At 41.8% G+C, this 19,846-nt stretch overlaps 3 protein-coding genes and 1 pseudogene across 3 annotated transcripts; all 4 read right to left on the bottom strand.

The window, feature by feature from the left end:
- Window positions 1–3,815: 3,815 nt before the first annotated feature.
- LOC143853290 (UPF0481 protein At3g47200-like) lies at window positions 3,816–5,411 on the bottom strand. The gene is made up of 2 exons (XM_077363009.1): window positions 4,744–5,411; window positions 3,816–4,657 (listed from the first exon to the last, which is right to left on the bottom strand). The coding sequence occupies exons 1-2, from the start codon at window positions 5,409–5,411 to the stop codon at window positions 4,123–4,125; spliced, it is 1,203 nt and encodes a 400-aa protein (XP_077219124.1). The 3' UTR covers window positions 3,816–4,122.
- Window positions 5,412–7,265: 1,854 nt separating this feature from the next.
- Window positions 7,266–13,609, bottom strand: LOC143853291 (uncharacterized). Its single transcript, XM_077363010.1, has 3 exons — window positions 12,667–13,609; window positions 12,204–12,550; window positions 7,266–11,000 (listed from the first exon to the last, which is right to left on the bottom strand). Exons 1-3 carry the CDS (start codon window positions 13,607–13,609, stop codon window positions 7,266–7,268), a joined length of 5,025 nt encoding a protein of 1,674 aa, XP_077219125.1.
- A 246-nt stretch (window positions 13,610–13,855) lies between these two features.
- On the bottom strand, window positions 13,856–15,398 carry LOC143853004 (UPF0481 protein At3g47200-like). Its single transcript, XM_077362699.1, has one exon. The coding sequence runs from the start codon at window positions 15,354–15,356 to the stop codon at window positions 13,950–13,952; it is 1,407 nt and encodes a 468-aa protein (XP_077218814.1). The 5' UTR covers window positions 15,357–15,398; the 3' UTR covers window positions 13,856–13,949.
- Window positions 15,399–17,780: 2,382 nt separating this feature from the next.
- Window positions 17,781–19,435, bottom strand: LOC143853377 (UPF0481 protein At3g47200-like; annotated as a pseudogene).
- Between the last annotated feature and the right edge of the window lie 411 nt (window positions 19,436–19,846).

Raw genomic sequence — 19,846 nt, forward strand, 5'->3', positions numbered from 1 at the left:
AGAAATTTCTTTTATGTATGGCGGTAATTTACTCATTTTTTTACCATTCTGTTCAGACTTTAGGGTTTATAAAATCGGAATAGGAGATTGGATGTTATTTGAGAAATTATATGATGTGTGGCCAAGCCGTATTTTTTAAAATGTAAAGTACGGCCAACTCTAGATGATCCAAACCGTCCATTTGTTGGGCCACAAGGTAAATATGTTGTACCCTAAAAATCATTTCCATAGGATGATCCTAAACGTCCCATCTATAGAGGTTGCAGTTCCTTGATAGACAGAGGGTTAGGATCATCATATGGAAATGAATTTTGGGGTATAACCTATTTATGGCCCAACAAATGAACGGTTTGGATCATCCTATGGATTGGGTCGTACCATGCTTTTTGAAAATTACAGGTTTATACAGCTGCACATCATATAAAATCTCACTGTTATTAAGGCATGTATGGGATTTGAGATTTTTAACACCGGAACAGCGTAGCTTAAGATATATTGAAGGTATTTGAGGCTCAAAAGAAACTGGGATTTTTTTGTAATGGGTTGGTTGAAAAAAAACCCTCTAGTTTTGTTGGAGGAGGAAATCTAGTGTTTTTTTTTTTTATCGTGGGTGGGAAGGGGTAGTAGAGAAAGGCTGATTTGGATTGCAAGAATTTTTTTAAAAGAACAAGTATATTCTGTAAAAAGGGGCCTTTTAAGGGTACTTTTGAGAACTTTTGGAACGAGGAGGCCAATTTTGAGATTTGGGATTTTTGCTGACTAGGTTCAACCCCACACAATATTGCCTAAGGGTGGCAAAATCGACCGAGCCGAACTGAAACCGAACCAAAAATTCGGTTCCGATTCAAATTTCGGTTCGGTAAAACCAAACCGATGATTGGTTCCGTTCGGTTTGGTTGGATAATAATAAATGCGCTCTTTTTCTTAGGAAAATGTTAAATGTGCCCATTTTCATCGGTTCGGTTCAGTTTGGAGTGTTTCGGTTTCAGTTCGGAGGTAAGCATGTTCAGTTCAGTTTCGGTTTTAAAATTCCAAAATACAAAGAACAAGAAAACGCATGAAGGGGAAGGAAATCAAAGATTTCCAAATCCGACCTTAAGCAACCCTCCTTTGCTAGCCTATCGACCTTAGAGTTCGCCTATCTCCTTACATAATGATATGAAATATTGGAGCCTGCCACTCAATTGGATATTTCATCTATCCACAAGAAAACCTCCATGGAGGGGATGATGATAGAGCTATGGTAATGTACCCGGTAGGAAGGTTAGGATTTTAAGGGGGAAGGTGCAGGTGTGAGTAGATTAAATCAGGTGTTATTACGTACTGCTCATGAGTGGTGTATGGAGGTCCCACTTACAATCCCTCTTGATGGTACGTTTAACCAAACTGAGAAAGACTAGTAGGAATTCGGGCATAAATCAGTGAGAGAAGGTGAATTTGGCATGGACAATGACGAGATCACTCATCTTTGCTTGATCATGGCAAACAGAAAAGAAAAGTGAGGGTTTTTGGAATTTTGGATTGCAAGAATAAAATACAAAGAACAAGAAAACTTATTTGGAATTTTGGATTGCAAGAATTTTGGAATTTTTATCGTGGAGAAAGTGGGAATGGGCAGAGAAAGGCTGATTTGGAATTTTGGATTGCAAGAATTTTCCGGAACATTTTGGAAAGAAAAATTATTCCAAAAATTTCCTACTTTTTTAACATTAGAAAAAGAAGAAGAAGTTGAACCAACCCTATTCAATTTTGATTTAGAAGGACCTTCAATTTATGAAAATACTTCTCTAAATTAACCAATCTTATCACCTTTCTCTAATCTTGAAAAGAAAAACAAATTTCCTCACAAAAAAATTTCAGTAAGAATAGTGGGCCCCACCCATCCGAACATGAGATGTAAATATTGGGCCCCACTACATCAAAATATAAGATGAAAATTGTGGGCTCTACATAATGCATGGGATAGCCGGATAGGGGAGATGGTGGGCCCCACCTAATCAAAACATGAAGTGTAAAATGTGGGTCCCAACATGCTACCATTCTCGAGAAGGGATTTGCCAATTGCTATCTCTCTCTTTTCTCTCTCTCTCTCTGCTTAGATGTTCAATACTGGAACAAAATAAGTCATTAACCAAATAAGCTATTCCAATGACTCGGAAAAGTCGCAAATGAATCGATTGACACTAGATTCACCAGTCTCACGCTTCTTCAAGTATCTTAGGGTTGATAAAGGAATCATGAAAAATGGCACTCACCGACAACGGCTATGCGCCCGATGCACTTTTTTTTATCTTCCCCCATGTAGCCAGCACCCAAACCACGTGACATAAGCAACGGGTAGCCTCAACTCCAAAAAATTCAAATAAATTAGAAAGGTGTTGGCCGGCTAGCGGGCACAAGGCAGGATGCTAGATGTACGGTATCTTTTATTCCTTCAGGGACTGAGATTCAGTTGTAAGCCTTTTGATATTTGAGAAAATGGATGTGTGCAAAATCAACAAGTTGGCCCTTTTTGACAAGCATAAGCTTGGCCAGTTCAGCTATAGTAATTTGCACTAGAAAGAGTTTATAGGTTGAGAACTTGTGAATATTAGCTGTCCTCTCTATTTTTGTTTTTATGAAAATATTCAGTATGCAATGTCTAAAACTCAACTTTTCCTGGACAATTTTAGGTACCAAGAATGCGTTAGGCTTTAGCATAGAATACAAAAGTTATATGATGCATCAGGCAAGGAATAATGAAACAATGATAACATGATTTCCCTTCATGCAGATGAATTTTGATTAATGATCTAGTGCAAATAGTGTGGATGGATCACTTGCTGATCTTAACTATCCCTTAGATGGATTTATTGTGGCTGCTAATTAGGTGAACTATTTGATTGGTGGCTTGCAAACGGACGGTTAAAGTGAGAAAAGATTAATGTGATTCTTCTATAATGTGGGGTTCACTTAATGGATGGCCAGTTTGATTGTCCAACCCTCAATGTCCTGTATGGCAATGATTTCCACCAGATTATTCCTCTTTGCTTTCATTGGATGATCTTGACTTTTCAAGTATGGCATGCAAAGGAAGATTGAAACATGAAATGATGAAGATCCATATTCAGCAGGGAAATCTCATATCCAGACATTTGAGCACACCAAAAATAGAAGGAAATAGAAAATGAAACCTTAAATGGCAGTTTCTACTCTCTCTTTTTGTAGCAGTAGTTTGATGGCTGTTAGTTTAGATGGGTGAGATTTTTCACGAGTATACAGTTAGAACATGGCTGATGGTGTAGTCAGGCCGCTCTTGGATCCACTTCTAATTGATTTTTTCTGGATCCTGATAACTTGCCTAACTATGGTGCAATTGAAAAATCTCAGCAAGATGTTTGAGTAATAGTGAACGTCGTGAGAGGTATGCAATTATACTTTTAAAAGATGTTAACCAGCATTATAGGTTTTGATGAACAGATGTTGCTGGAAACTACAGAAGATATATTCATGGTCGATTGCAGAACATCCAATTTTTGGTCCAAAAATTTATTAGTCAGTAGGATCCTTGAGGAGGGCCTAAATTGATGAATTCTGTACTGTATTCCGAGATATTCTGATATGTGATGAGTAAATCCTTGTTGGATTTCTCACTAGTATGAGAGAATTGAGTTGAGATCCATGGGCATAAAAATAGTTTTCGGGGACAAAACATGTCAACAGATTTGTACAGCTTTGAGGGTTCCCAAATCAGGCAGAATGTCCATTCCGTGCTAATTTCATCTAGTGCAGCTCTATTAATTTTCTCTAACTTTACTAATTGATGCAACTGCCATTAGTAATTTGCCTCCTGTCGAACATTGTGGGCACAACCAGTGTTACTACAACTCTAGCCATGAACAGGTGGTTCGATCCACTACAATTCTGACATGAACTTGCTTTCATCAATTAAAAATTCTAGACTGGAAAAAGTTTTGCTAAGAAATTCATTTATTCAAACATGATTGCAATCACTTGAGAATTGTTCTTAGCTAAACATTTTCAAATGGAATTAGACCTAAGGAGGGTGGGCATACGACAATACGGAGAAGAAGGTCTGTATGAATGTGAGAGTGAGAATAACAATGGCTGCCACCAAAGATATCATGGTCCATGGATTGCTGAAATAACTGCGCACCAAGTTGCCCTCCAGACATGCCAATTTGTGTCGAAATATTTGTTCACATCCTTGAACATTTTGGACAGGTGCCTATCTTTGTAATTGATGGCGACCCCCTTCCCCAACCAGTTGAAAAGAAGCGCCACCTCTTCATCGCTACTCAACATATGATGGATGATCTTATTTTGCCTGAGTATGGCGACATCTTTCGGTGTAGTGATGAGACAGTCCATCAAGATGGTGTAGTCTGTGAAGTGAGCTCTTGAGGTAGGAATGCACTGCTCAAAGGCGATAAAGTTTCGAAAGAGAGAATTGGTAGAATGATAGATTGAGATATGTGGGATTTCCATCACCCCTTTACTGAAATTTACATCCAAGAAGATACCAATCCTCTTCTGCTTGAACTTTACTCCAGCCGCTTTGAGCTCTGTCACTGATGGGATCGACTTGCATGGTTTACGTGGTCTTTCGCTGCCTGATACTGAGGACTCGCTGTCCAAAGAAAGAGTGGGATTGTAGCTGAAGCATTGGATTTCACAGTAGTCTAAAGTAATATCCACAGGTGGAGAAAGACGCCAGTAAAACAAGTGTAGGAGGTGAAGAACTTCGTTGCTTGGAGGATGAATTCCACTGTTTCTTGGTAAGAGAGGATCGAAGAAATCGAAGGTGAGCTGCAAGAGAGAGGAAGGGGTGTTCGGTTTGTCCATGAGGCGAATAAGGACTGTAAAACAAAGAAAGAGAGTTGGTTTTCTAGGAGGAGCATGTCATGGGCTACAAGGGGAAGCATCCAATTTGTGCCATATATGGGATCTTCTTCGAACCCTCCTTTCTCCTTTGCCTTCACTGCCTCTTTGTGCTTGAGGAAAAGCTCGACAATGAAACAGCCATCGACCACCATCATTTGAACAAACTCATTGCTCTGAAGGTGGTCCATGCTTTCGGAGTAGCAGCTTCGTGCTTGCATCTCCATTGCTTTGATCACTGTTAAGTAGTTTTCCAAACAGAGATCCATGTTTCGGGAGAGAATTGCATTTAGATAGCGCCATTTGTAGTTTTCTATGGCTTGTAGGCATTGGTTTCCATGGTGATACGGGCCAATGGAGATGATATTGGGTTCATAGGCCTTCTCATCAGGCTCATAGATGTGCTTGGGGACTCTGTAGATGCTGCTTTGCTCTTTACTCGCCGGCATCTTACTAGTGTCTGCAAGCTTGTGTTTCATGAAAGTAACCCATGCTTCATCAATATCTACTTGGTTACCTGCATTTTCCATTATCCCTTTATCCTTCTCCTCCTCCTCCTCCTACTCTCTCACCCTTTTCTTCTTCTTCTTCTTCTCTCCTCTGAAAGTCTTACTTCCTACTTACTGTCGTCAGGAAGAAACCCTAATTTCCTTCTTCATGGTCATTGTTAATGGCCGAAATCAGAGCATAAATCAAGTGAGAAAAGGTTACTTCGGCAAAGACAATGACAATCTCCATTCATCTTTGCTCCACCAGTGGCAAACAGAAAAGAAGGATGTTTGCCAATTAGTCTTGCTTTGCAAAATTATTGTTAAACTGTCATTTTCAGTTACATTTTAAAATGGTTGAAAAAGTAAAATCAGTTACATTTGATGACACATTTGATGACGTGGATCCAATCAAGAGTGCTTTTGCGGCTCTTCATGCAAGGGCTCCCTTGTATCTATCATTTCTCCTTTAAGAATTTCATATTTCAGTTTCTCAACCGACTTTAAAAATGACGTGGATTTATTCAAGGGCCCTTCTTTAGCCCTTGCACAAAGAGGGCCCTTCAATCTATCATTCCTCGTCTTTTAGTACCTGCTTTTGGAATATAATTGCCATACCCTCAAAAAACAAACAACAAACGGCAGTTATTTTTTCCATTAAAATTTGGGAAATGATATTTTCCCCCTCTTAAGGATAAAATCCCCCCTTTAACGGTTTCTGTGAGAATGGTTTACTGCTGGAGGATAAATTCACCCCCTTTAACGTCTTTCTTTGCCTTTAAAACTTAACGAATAACGTTAGAGGGGGGATTTTATCCATCAAAGGAGGGAAAATATCATTCCCCTAAAATATTTAAAATAATAAAACTACCCTCAACCTTCTCTCATTGCACACACTCTCTCCATTCTCCACTCTTGTACCGAGAACACTTGGCGTAGCCAGCAACCGAATAGTTTAGGGGAGTGATATATTCGACCCCTTTTCTTCCTCGGGCCACCCCCTCTATTGTGTTATGACTATAGCCTTTTTACACTGGAAAATGGTTGTCCACAAAAGAAAAAGGGGGCAAATACATCATTTTCTTGTTTAGATCTTTGAAAAAAAAAACGAGCAATGATAGATACGAGGGAGCCCTTGCATAAAGAGTGGCAAAAGGGCTCTTCATTGGATCACGCCATTTTTAGTTACATTTTAAAATCGGTTGAAAAGGAAAAATGAGTTACATTTGTTGACGTGAATCCAATTATGAGCCCTTTTGCGGCTCTTTATGCAAGGGCTCCCTTGTATCTATCATTCCTCAAAAAATACATAGCCTATGCACAAACATCATACAATGTATATTTCAAGAAAAAAAATTACTTGGGCCCACTTTGTTCGAAGATTCAAATTGCCCCTAAAATCATCGCCATAGGGTGATCCTAACCTAGGTAGAGAATTATATATGGTGTCATTCGTTAGCAAATTGGAGGGCTAGGGTCATCCAATGGAGATGATTTTTGAAACGATGATACGACCACAAATCAACGACTCACAATCTCCTCATTCCACATGGATGGAGCAGCCCTTGCATGGTTTCAATGGTGCCACCGAAACCATCAATTTCAAACATGGGACAGATTCACCTGAGCGCTCGAAACACGGTTTGGCCCATCTCAATATGTCGACCACCAAGGTGCATTGTCGAAATTAACGGAAGCTCCAGAATTGTTTGTCGGTTCTTCGCTGATCGGCCTGTTGCTTCATGCGATGTTGGGTACGTTCCAAGTTTTGCTTGAGTTGACAGAGGATGTCGTCCCTTGTGCGTAATTCGTTGTCGACTGCATTTTCCCTGGAAATTGATGGCACGCAGTCTGGAATGGCTGGTGGTGCTCGGCCGTATACCGCCTCAAATGGCGTCATACCAATCGCTGAATGTTGTGTGGTATTGTACCAATACTCCGCCCAAGTGAGGTAGTTTGTCCATTGTCGTGGATGATCCATGCAGAAGCTTCGTAGTACTGTTCCAGGCAACGGTTCAGGACTTCTGTTTGGCCGTCTGTCTGAGGATGGTAGGCACTGCTCATGCGAAGTGTCGTGCCTTGTTTGTGGAACAACTCTTTCCAGAAAGAGCTGAGAAACAGTGGGTCACGGTCGCTGACGATGCTACGAGGTATCCCGTGTAATTTGGCCACATTGGATATAAACGTGTCTGCAACTTTGGCTGCAGTATAGTTTGGGGCTAATTCCATGAAGTGGGCATATTTTGTTAGACGGTCCACCACTACGAAGATGGTTGTTTTCCCATTTGAAGTTGGTAGGTTGGTGATGAAATCCATCGCTATATCCTCCCATACACGTGTAGGGATGGGTAGCGGTTGTAACAAACCTTGTGGTGAGCGGGTTGAGTATTTGCTTTGTTGACAAATGAGGCATTCGCCGACCCAAAATTGGATATTCTTCCGCATCCTTTGCCAATAAAAACTTTGTCGAATCCGTGCCAATGTTCTTGTGTATCCGGAATGACCACCTGATGGTGTAGAGTGGAGTTCCTTGAAAACCACAGTCTTCAAAGATGATGTTGGGGGTAGGTAGACACGGTTTTTGTAGTAGAGGACTCCGTTCTTGAGAGTGTAATGTGGGTTTGTGGCCGGGGTCGCTTGTAGTTCGGCGAGGAGTGTTTGGGTATGAGGGTCGTTCACAATTTCCTTTTGGATGTTGTGGATGATATTTGTGTATGGCATGGTGAACGCGAACAGTTTTGAATCGGTGCAGCGAGAAAGGGCATCAGCCACTACATTTTCGCGGCCGGGTTTGTAAATTATTTTGTAGTTGTAGCCCACCAATTTTTGGAGCCAATATTGTTGCTCTGGAGTTTGTAGTGCCTGGGTCATGAGATATTGGAGAGGTCGGTGGTCCGTGCGGATGAGGAAATCGTGGCCAAGGAGGTAGTGTCTCCAGCGAAGGACTGATTCAGTTATGGCAAACATTTCCCGTGCATATGTTGATGATGCTTGTAAGCGGGTTGAGAGTGTCTTACTGAAAAAGGCTATGGGATGGCCTTGTTGGGACAGAACAACGCCAATAGCTTTACCGGAAGCATCCGTGTCGACGATGAATGTCTCGGTGAAATCCGGGAGTTGTAGGATGGGTGTTGTAGTGAGGGAAGATTTTAGAGACTCGAATGCGGACTCAGCGGCTGGACACCAATGAAACGAATCCTTTCGGAGGAGGTCGGTTATAGGGGCTGCAATTGAGGCATAATTTTTGACAAAACGGCGATAGTAGCCGGCTAGACCGAGGAAGCTCCGGAGTTGTTTGATGGTTGTCGGACGTGGCCATTGGGTAATGGCTCGGATTTTTGTAGGGTCGACGGCAACACCGTGACTTGCGATAATGTGGCCAAGATATTCGATTTTCTGTTCGCCGAAACAACATTTGGAGAGTTTGAGGTTGAAGTGGTTGACATAGAGCAGTTGGAGGACTTGACGGAGGTGGTCAAGGTGGGCTTCCCAAGTGGGGCTATAAATCAAGATGTCATCAAAGAAGACGAGGACAAACTTACAAAGGAACTGGGAGAATGTGGTGTTCATGGCAGCTTGGAAGGTAGAGGGTGCATTGGTTAGGCCAAAGGGCATGACCAAAAATTCATAGTGACCGTCGTGTGTTCGAAATGCGGTTGCTGGTATGCTTGCAGGGTGGACACGGATTTGGTGGAAACCGGAGCGGAGATCCAGTTTTGAGTAATATTGAGAACCATGTAATTCATCAAATAATTCCTCAACTGTCGGAATAGGGAAACGGTCCTTCACTGTTACGGCATTGAGTGCACGGTAGTCGACGCAAAATCGCCATGTACCATCTTTCTTTTTGACAAGAAGGACGGGTGAACTAAATGGGCTAGTGCTTGGTTGTATGATACCGTCCTTTAGCATTTCTGTAACCAATAGCTCGATTTCGCGTTTTTGGTAATATGGATATTTGTAGGGTCGGACGTTTACAGGGGCTGATCCAGGGGTTAGGTGGATGCGGTGGTCACATTGGCGAGTGGGAGGAAGGCTATGGGGTGGTGAGAAAAGAGAGCTATATTTGGTTAGTATTGGGTGTAAGTCTGGATGTGTTGTTGGAGGTGTCCTTTGTGGGGGAACTGGCCAGATGTTATACAATGAGGCTACGGCGGAAGTGCGAAAGTAGCGTTGTAGTTGTGATGGTTGAATGGAATGGACTGTTGGTAGTTGTTCACCAAAGAGAGTGACGTTGGTGGAGTTCCACTTAAAGGACATGGAAAGGTGGCGGTAATCGAAGGTAACAGGTCCCAATGGTATTAACCATTGAACTCCGAGGACAACATCTGTGCCATGTAATGGTAGGATGAAAAGGTCTGTTTGGAAGGTAGTTGTTCCAATTTTAAGTGGAACATCTTTGCACAGTCCCTTGCACGTGAGGGTTTCACCACTACCAACGGTGACGGAGAATGGTGGGTGTGAGTGGGATGGCAGTTTTAGATGGGCAGCGACGCGTTCTTGGATGAAATTATGGGTGCTTCCTCCATCGACAAGAATTTGGACGTGTTCTCCGTGTAGATTTCCGGTGAAGCGGAGGGTACGTGGGGACGGTTGCCCTTGGAATGCGTTAAGAGAAATTTCTGCCGGTGTATCCAGTAGAAGGTTGTCTTCAGGGACCACTAGTCCGGGTTCAATGTTTGGGTATGCCATGTCAATCGTTTCATCGGTTTCATCGGCGAGCATGAGATGAAATTGTGGCTTACAACGGTGGTTGCGGGAGAATTTTTCATCACAGTTGAAACATAATCCTTTTTCCTGTCGAGTTTGCATTTCTGCGGGTGTAAGGTGGCGGATAGGACAACGGGTTGATGTTGATGTAGTTGGTGGTGGCGGTTGTGGGGATGGGGTGGAAGGAATGGGTCGGAACGACGAACGATGTATGTCGTTTAGTTTTTCAGCCTGAAGTTTTGCTAGGCCAATAGCCTGTGCAAGGTGTGTTGGTTGGGATACTTGGACTTCGCGGCGAATTTCTGGTTTGAGGCCAGAGATGAAGCAACTAAGCATGAAGGATGGTGGTAGGCCATCAGTACGGTTTGCTAAGGTTTCAAAGTCTGTAATATACGCAAGAACAGTTGTAGTTTGCGTTAATTTCGACAATGCGCCTTGGTGGTCGACATATTGAGATGGGCCAAACCGTGTTTCGAGCGCTCGGGTGAATCCGTCCCATGTTTGAAATTGATGGTTTCGGTGGCACCATTGAAACCATGCAAGGGCTGCTCCATCCATGTGGAATGAGGAGATTGTGAGTCGTTGATCACTGGGCGTATTGTGGTAGCCAAAAAATTGTTCGGCTTTGAAGATCCAGCCAAGCGGGTCAATTCCGTCAAATCGCGGAAAATCTAGCTTTAGGAACCGGGAATTGGGTGTGTGGGTGGATTGAGTGTCGGGCGTGCGTGGTTCAGGGCGGTTTAGACGGAGTTGCTCCAACTTTCCGTCGAAGGATGTGACGGTGGTGACCAGTGCGGCTAATTGCTCCGTTATGGTGGCGAGTTGATCGGTGTGGTTGGTGATGGTTTCGTCGAGTATGCGGAGGCGGGTTCCTTCTGCCATGATGGGAGAAGAATCAATGAAAGCACCAATGATAGATCCCTGTTTTCGAGGACAGGTCCTCCAGAAAATGGAAGTGGGAGAAGATGAAATTGAGAATTATGATAATTATTCTACTGTTTCAAATGTGAATACATCATCCCTTTACACAGAAAATAAGATAACTGAAAATAACTTCCATTGGAATTATGACCACAAGTAATATAACTTCCCATAACTGCTAATATGTGTAATCACTGAGATGCTTGGGTGATTGCCGGTTCCTTGTGGAAGTTGGCCGTTGATTTGTGGTCGTATCACATAGCCTATTTACATTGAGGCCAAACAATTGATTGGTTTAGATCTTGGAACAATGATCACGAACGCCATATAATCTCTTCTTTATGTGCTATAATAGGTGGGCCCCATCTTGTTCGAAGGGGCAACAAAAAAAGTATATGATACGTCATATACAGTGGGACACCACGTTGTTTGAAGGCCTGTTCACAACAAAAAAATATGTGCACATACACACAGACGCCATGCACAGAGGGCCCACCTAATATATGTGCACCTAATTACGGAGGCCATATAGGATCCAACCCATTCACTTGTTTGGCTTCAATGTAAATATGTTGTGACCCAAAAATCATCTCCATAGGATGATCCTAACCCTCCGATATGTAGAAGAACGACACCATATATAATTCTTTACAGATCAAAAGAGTTAGGGTCATCCTAATGATATGACTTCCGAGGCAAGGCCGATTTATGTTAGGGCCCATTAAATGAACGGTTTAGATCTTTGAACAAAGTGAGCCCAAGTGATTTTTCAAAAAATATACATCGTATGATGTCTCTGCTTATAGATGATGGGCCTTCTTTATTAAAAATCTAAACAAAGGGAAATGATATATTTGCTGGCAGCTGATATTTACACCCCTTTTAATTCTGCGGACACCCATTTCAAACCTTTTTCACCGGTTAAAAGAAAGTAGCCAGTTGGCACAATTAGTGTTACAAAAACTCTCCAGCCATGAACAGGTGGTTCGAACCACAGCAATTCTGACATGAACTTGGGTTCATCAGTTAAAAACTTCTAGACTGGCAAAAGGTTTACTAATTAATTCATTTCTTCAAACATGATATAGAATTGTTCTTACCGTAACAATTTCAAATGAAATTAGAATTAATCATATGATAATTGTTCTTTGCTAAACGATTTACTATTTCAAATGAAATTAGAACTGAGGAGGGTGGGCATACGAGAAGACTGAGATGAAGGTCGGTCTGCGTGAATGTGAACGTGAGAATGAGAATGGCAGCAACCAGAGACATCATGGTCCATGGATTGTTGAAATAACGACGCATCAAATTTGCCGTCCAGACGTGCCAATTGGTCTCACAATATTTGTTCACATCCTTGAACAGGCAGGAGAAGAAACAATTTTCGAAATAGACGCCAACTGCCTTCCCTAACTGGTTGAATAGAAGCGCCGCCTCTTCATCACTACCCAACATATGTTCTATGATCTTATTATGCTTGAGTATGGCAACATCGTTCGGCGTATTGATGAGACAATTCATCAAGATGGCGTAGCTTGTGAAATGAGCTCCGGATATTGGAAAGCATTGCTCGAAGGCAATAAAGTTTCGAAAGAGAGAATTGGTACAATCATAGATTGAGAAATGTGGGATTTCCATCACTAATTTACATCCAAGAAACTACCCATGTTCTTCTTCTGCTTGAAATTAACTCCCGCCTCTTTGAGCTCTGTTGCCGAGGGGATCGACTTGGGCAGTGCGGGCCGTCTTTTGTTCCACGAAGCCGGGGACCTGTCTGTGAAAGTAAGACGGAGCAAGTAGCAATAGTAAGAGCAGAATTCGCGTGATTTCTTGTTAACCGGCAAGAAACTAGAATGAAACAAGTGTAGTAGATCAAGGACTTTTCTGGGGTCTTCGGCTGTAGTTTTAATTCCATTGTTTCCTTGCGAGAGATGATTGAAGAAATCAAGGGCGAGCTGTAAGAGAGAAGGGGTGCGCGACTTGTTGACAAGGTTGAGTAAAGACTGTAAGACAAAGAAAGGGAGTTGGTTCTCTAGGAGGAGCATGTCATGGGCTACAAGGGGAAGCATCCAATTTGTGCCATATATAGGATCTTCTGCTTCCTTCTTTCGGTCAGGAAAGAAGAAATTTCCTTCGTCCATGGCCTTCTTCCACTCGATCATTGTCTCCTTGCTCTTGAGGAAAAGCTCAACGATGAAACAGCCGTCCACCACCATCATTTGGACCAATTCATGGCTCTCGAGGTGATCAATGCTTTCGGAGTAGCAGCTTCGCGCTTGCGACTCCAATGCCTTGATCGCTGCTATGTAATTCTCTAAGCTGAGATCCAAGTTTCGAGAGAGGATTGCATTTAGATAGCGCCACTTGTGGTCTTCCATGGATTGTAGGCATTGCTTTCCATGGTGATAGGGGCCTATGGAGATGATTTTGGGTTCGTAGGCCTTCTCATCAGTCTCATAGATGTGCTTGGGGACTCTGTAAATGCTGTGTTGATCTTTACTCGCCGGCTCGCTGGTACTGGCTTCGAGTTTATGTCTCATGGAAGTAACCAATGCATCATCAATATCTACTGTTGCATGTTCCATATGGTTATCTGTGTTTTCCATCATCCCTTTCTCCCCCTTCTTCTCTCAGCCTTTTCTTCTTATATAAGGAAAATGAAAATCTAGTCATAGATGTAGGCTTCTTCCCTCTTTCCTCGATTCTTCCTGCTTTTCTTTCTTCTCACCAAAGTCCCATTGATCAACAGCCTTGGGCACAACCAGTGTTACTACAACTCTAGCCATGAACAGGTGGTTCGATCCACAACAATTTTGACATCAACTTGGTTTCATCAATTAAAACTTCTAGTCTGGCAAACGATTTTCCACTAAATTCATTTCTTCATACATGATAGCAATCACATGAGAATTGTTCTTAGCTAAACAATTTCAAATGGAATTAGACCTAAGGAGGGCGGGCATAAGAGAAGATGGAGAAGAAGGTCTGTATGAATGTGAGAATGAGAATAACAATGGCTGCAGCCAAAGACATCATGGTCCATGGATTGCTGAAATAACTATGCACCAAGTTTGCCCTCCAGTAATGCCAATTAGTCTCGCAATATTTGTTCACATCCTTGAACATTTTGGACAGGTACCTATCTTCGTAATTGACCGCCACCCCCTTCGCCAACTGATTGAAAAGAAGCGCCACCTCTTCATCGCTACCCAACATATGATGGATGATCTTATTTTGCTTGAGTATGGAGACATCTTTCGGTGTATTGATGAGACAGTCCATCAAGATGGTGTAGTCTGTGAAGTGAGCTCTTGAGGTAGGAAAGCACTGCTCGAAGGCGATAAAGTTTCGAAAGAGAGAATTGGTAGAATCATAGATAGAGATATGTGGGATTTCCATCACCCCTTTACTAAAATTTACATCCAAGAAGCTACCCATCATCTTCTTCGGCTTGAACTTGACTCCTGCCTCTTTGAGCTCCGTCACTGAGGGTATCAATGTCGGCGGTTCAGGCTGTATTTTGTTGCTTGATGCCAAGAGCCCGCTGTCCAAAGCAAGAGTGGGATTGTATGTGAAGCATTGGATTACAGAGTAGTCTAAAATATTATCCGCAGATGGTGAAAAACGCCAGTAAAATAAGTGTAGGAGATGAAGAACTTTGTCGCTTGGAGGATGAATTCCACTGTTTCTTGGCAAGAGAGGATCGAAGAAATTGAAGGTAAGCCGGAAGAGAAAGGAAGGGATATTCGATTTGTGGACGAGTTCGAATAAAGACTGTAAGACAAAGAAAGGGAGTTGGTTCTCTAGGAGGAGCATGTCATGGGCTACAAGGGGAAGCAGCCAATTTGTGTCATATATGGGATCTTCTTGGGCTTCCTTGTTTCGGCCAGGAACGAGCTCTCCCTTCTCCCTTGCCATCACTGCCTCCTCGTGATTGAGGAAAAGCTCGACGATGAAACAGCCATCAACCACCATCATTTGAACAAATTCATTGCTCTCAAGGTGGTTGGTGCTTTCAGAGTAGCAACTTCGAGCTCGCGTCTCCATTTTCTTGATCGTTGCTAAGTAATTCTCTAAGCTGAGATCCACGTTTCGAGAGAGAATTGCATTGAGATAGCGCAATTTGTGATCTTCCATGTCTTGTAGGCATTGCTTTCCATGGTGATAGGGGCCTAAGGAGATGATTTTGGGTTCATATGCCTTCTTATCAGTCTCGTAGATGTGCTTGGGGACTCTGTAGATGCTGCTTTGCTCTTTACTTGCAGGCACGCTACTAGTGGCTGCAAGCTTGTGTTTCATGGAAGTAACCCATGCTTCATCAATATCCATCTGTTCATCTGCATTCTCCATCATCCCTTGCTGCTGCTCCTATGACTATCTGACCCTTTTTCTTTTGGAATGAATTAAAGGGAAAAGTAACAAGGGAAACCCGGGGTGATCGAGAAGATCTACACAATTCGAAAGCAAGAATAAAATACAAAGAACAAGAAAACTTATTTGGAGTTTTGGATAGCAAGAATTTCGGAATTTTGGAATTTTGGATTGCAAGAATTTTGGAATTTTGGAATTTTCGAAAGCAAGAATTTTGGAATTTTTATCGTGGAGAAAGTGGGAATGGGCAGAGAAAGGCTGATTTGGAATTTTGGATTCCAAAAATTTCCTACTTTTTTAACATTAGAAAAAAACGAAGAAGTTGAACCAACCCTATTCAATTCTGATTTAGAAGGACCTTCAATTTATGAAAATACTTCTCTAAATTAACCAATCATATCACCTTTCTCTAATCTTGAAAAGAAAAACAAATTTCCTCATAAAAAAATTTCAGTAAGAATAGTGGGCCCCACCCATCCGAACATGAGATGTAAATATTGGGCCCCACTACATCAAAATATAAGATGAAAATTGTGGGCTCTACATAATGCATGGGATAGCCGGATAGGGGAGATGGTGGGCCCCACCTAATCAAAACATGAAGTGTAAAATGTGGCTCCCAACATGCTACCATTCTCGAGAAGGGATTTGCCAATTGCTATCTCTCTCTTCTCTCTATCTCTCTGCTTAGATGTTCAATACTGGAACAAAATAAGTCATTAACCAAATAAGCTATTCCAATGACTCGGAAAAGTCGCAAATGAATCGATTGACACTAGATTCACCAGTCTCACGCTTCTTCAAGTATCTTAGGGTTGATAAAGGAATCATGAAAAATGCCACTCACCGACAACGGCTATGCGCCCGATGCACTTTTTTTTATCTTCCCCCATGTAGCCAGCACCCAAACCACGTGACATAAGCAACGGGTAGCCTCAACTCCAAAAAATTCAAATAAATTAGAAAGGTGTTGGCCGGCTAGCGGGCACAAGGCAGGATGCTAGATGTACGGTATCTTTTATTCCTTCAGGGACTGAGATTCAGTTGTAAGCCTTTTGATATTTGAGAAAATGGATGTGTGCAAAATCAACAAGTTGGCCCTTTTTGACAAACATAAGCTTGGCCAGTTCAGCTATAGTAATTTGCACTAGAAAGAGTTTATAGGTTGAGAACTTGTGAATATTAGCTGTCCTCTCTATTTTTGTTTTTATGAAAACATTCAGTATGCAATGTCTAAAACTCAACTTTTCCTGGACAATTTTAGGTACCAAGAATGCGTTAGGCTTTAGCATAGAATACAAAAGTTATATGATGCATTAGGCAAGGAATAATGAAACAATGATAACATGATTTCCCTTCATGCAGATGAATTTTGATTAATGATCTAGTGCAAATAGTGTGGATGGATCACTTGCTGATCTAAACTATCCCTTAGATGGATTTATTGTGGCTGATAATTAGGTGAACTATTTGATTGATGGCTTGCAAACGGACGGTTAAAGTGAGAAAAGATTCATGTGATTCTTCTATAATGTGGGGTTCACTTAATGGATGGCCAGTTTGATTGTCCAACCCTCAATGTCCTGTATGGCAATGATTTCCACCAGATTATTCCTCTTTGCTTTCATTGGATGATCTTGACTTTTCAAGTATGGCATGCAAAGGAAGATTGAAACATGAAATGATGGAGATCCATATTCAGCAGGGAAATCTCATATCCAGACATTTGAGCACACCAAAAATAGAAGGAAATAGAAAATGAAACCTTAAATGGCAGTTTCTACTCTCTCTTTTTGTAGCAGTAGTTTGATGGCTGTTAGTTTAGATGGGTGAGATTTTTCACGAGTATACAGTTAGAACATGGCTGATGGTGTAGTCAGGCCGCTCTTGGATCCACTTCTAATTGATTTTTTCTGGATCCTGATAACTTGCCTAACTATGGTGGAATTGAAAAATCTCAGCAAGATGTTTGAGTAATAGAGAACGTCGTGAGAGGTCTGCACTTATACTTTTAAAAGATGTTAACCAGCATTATAGGTTTTGATGAACAGATGTTGCTGGAAACTACAGAAGATATATTCATGGTAGATTGCAGAACATCCAATTTTTGGTCCAAAAATTTATTAGTCAGTAGGATCCTTGAGGAGGGCCTAAATTGATGAATTCTGTACTGTATTCCGAGATATTCTGATATGTGATGAGTAAATCCTTGTCGGATTTCTCACTAGTATGAGAGAATTGAGTTGAGATCCATGGGCATAAAAATAGTTTTCGGGGACAAAACATGTCAACAGATTTGTACAGCTTTGAGGATTCCCAAATCAGGCAGAATGTCCATTCCATGCTAATTTCATCTAGTGCAGCTCTATTAATTTTCTCTAACTTTACTAATTGATGCAACTGCCATTAGTAATTTGCCTCCTGTCGAACATTGTGGGCACAACCAGTGTTACTACAACTCTAGCCATGAACAGGTGGTTCGATCCACCACAATTCTGACATAAACTTGCTTTCATCAATTAAAAATTCTAGACTGGAAAAAGTTTTGCTAGGAAATTCATTTATTCAAACATGATTGCAATCACTTGAGAATTGTTCTTAGCTAAACATTTTCAAATGGAATTAGACCTAAGGAGGGTGGGCATACGACAATACGGAGAAGAAGGTCTGTATGAATGTGAGAGTGAGAATAACAATGGCTGCCACCAAAGATATCATGGTCCATGGATTGCTGAAATAACTGCGCACCAAGTTTGCCCTCCAGACATGCCAATTTGTGTCGAAATATTTGTTCACATCCTTGAACATTTTGGACAGGTGCCTATCTTTGTAATTGATGGCGACCCCCTTCCCCAACCAGTTGAAAAGAAGCGCCACCTCTTCATCGCTACTCAACATATGATGGATGATCTTATTTTGCCTGAGTATGGCGACATCTTTCGGTGTAGTGATGAGACAGTCCATCAAGATGGTGTAGTCTGTGAAGTGAGCTCTTGAGGTAGGAACGCACTGATCAAAGGCGATAAAGTTTCGAAAGAGAGAATTGATAGAATGATAGATTGAGATATGTGGGATTTCCATCACCCCTTTACTGAAATTTACATCTAAGAAGATACCAATCCTCTTCTGCTTGAACTTTACTCCAGCCGCTTTGAGCTCTGTCACTGAGGGTATCGACTTGCATGGTTTACGTGGTCTTTCGCTGCCTGATACTGAGGACTCGCTGTCCAAAGAAAGAGTGGGATTGTAGCTGAAGCATTGGATTTCACAGTAGTCTGAAGTAATATCCACAGGTGGAGAAAGACGCCAGTAAAACAAGTGTTGGAGGTGAAGAACTTCGTTGCTTGGAGGATGAATTCCACTGTTTCTTGGTAAGAGAGGATCGAAGAAATCGAAGGTGAGCTGCAAGAGAGAGGAAGGGGTGTTCGGTTTGTCCATGAGTTCGAATAAGGACTGTAAAACAAAGAAAGAGAGTTGGTTTTCTAGGAGGAGCATGTCATGGGCTACAAGGGGAATCATCCAATTTGTGCCATATATGGGATCTTCTTCGAACCCTCCTTTCTCCTTTGCCTTCACTGCCTCTTCGTGCTTGAGGAAAAGCTCGACAATGAAACAGCCATCGACCACCATCATTTGAACAAACTCATTGCTCTGAAGGTGGTCCATGCTTTCGGAATAGCAGCTTCGTGCTTGCATCTCCATTGCTTTGATCACTGTTAAGTAGTTTCCAAACAGAGATCCATGTTTCGGGAGAGAATTGCATTTAGATAGCGCCATTTGTGGTTTTCTTTGGCTTGTAGGCATTGGTTTCCATGGTGATACGGGCCAATGGAGATGATATTGGGTTCATAGGCCTTCTCATCAGTCTCATAGATGTGCTTGGGGACTCTGTAGATGCTGCTTTGCTCTTTACTCGCCGGCATCTTACTAGTGTCTGCAAGCTTGTGTTTCATGAAAGTAACCCATGCTTCATCAATATCTACTTGGTTACCTGCATTTTCCATTATCCCTTTCTCCTTCTCCTCCTCCTCCTCCTACTCTCTCACCCTTTTCTTCTTCTTCTTCTTCTCTCCTCTGAAAGCCTTACTTCCTACTTACTGTCGTCAGGAAGAAACCCTAATTTCCTTCTTCATGGTCATTGTTAATGGCCGAAATCAGAGCATAAATCAAGTGAGAAAAGGTTACTTTGGCAAAGACAATGACAATCTCCATTCATCTTTGCTCCACCAGTGGCAAACAGAAAAGAAGGATGTTTGCCAATTAGTCTTGCTTTGCAAAATTATTGTTAAACTGTCATTTTCAGTTACATTTTAAAATGGTTGAAAAAGTAAAATTTTGATGACACATTTGATGACGTGGATCCAATAAAGAGCCCTTTTGCGGCTCTTTATGCAAGGGCTCCCTTGTATCTATCATTTCTCCTTTAAGAATTTTATATTTCAGCTTCTCAACCGACTTTAAAAATGACGTGG

Source organism: Tasmannia lanceolata, unplaced genomic scaffold (genome assembly GCF_043159265.1).
Source record: "Tasmannia lanceolata isolate RefF3 unplaced genomic scaffold, GAP_Taslan_0.1 ptg000019l, whole genome shotgun sequence".
Taxonomy (NCBI): Eukaryota; Viridiplantae; Streptophyta; class Magnoliopsida; order Canellales; family Winteraceae; genus Tasmannia; species Tasmannia lanceolata.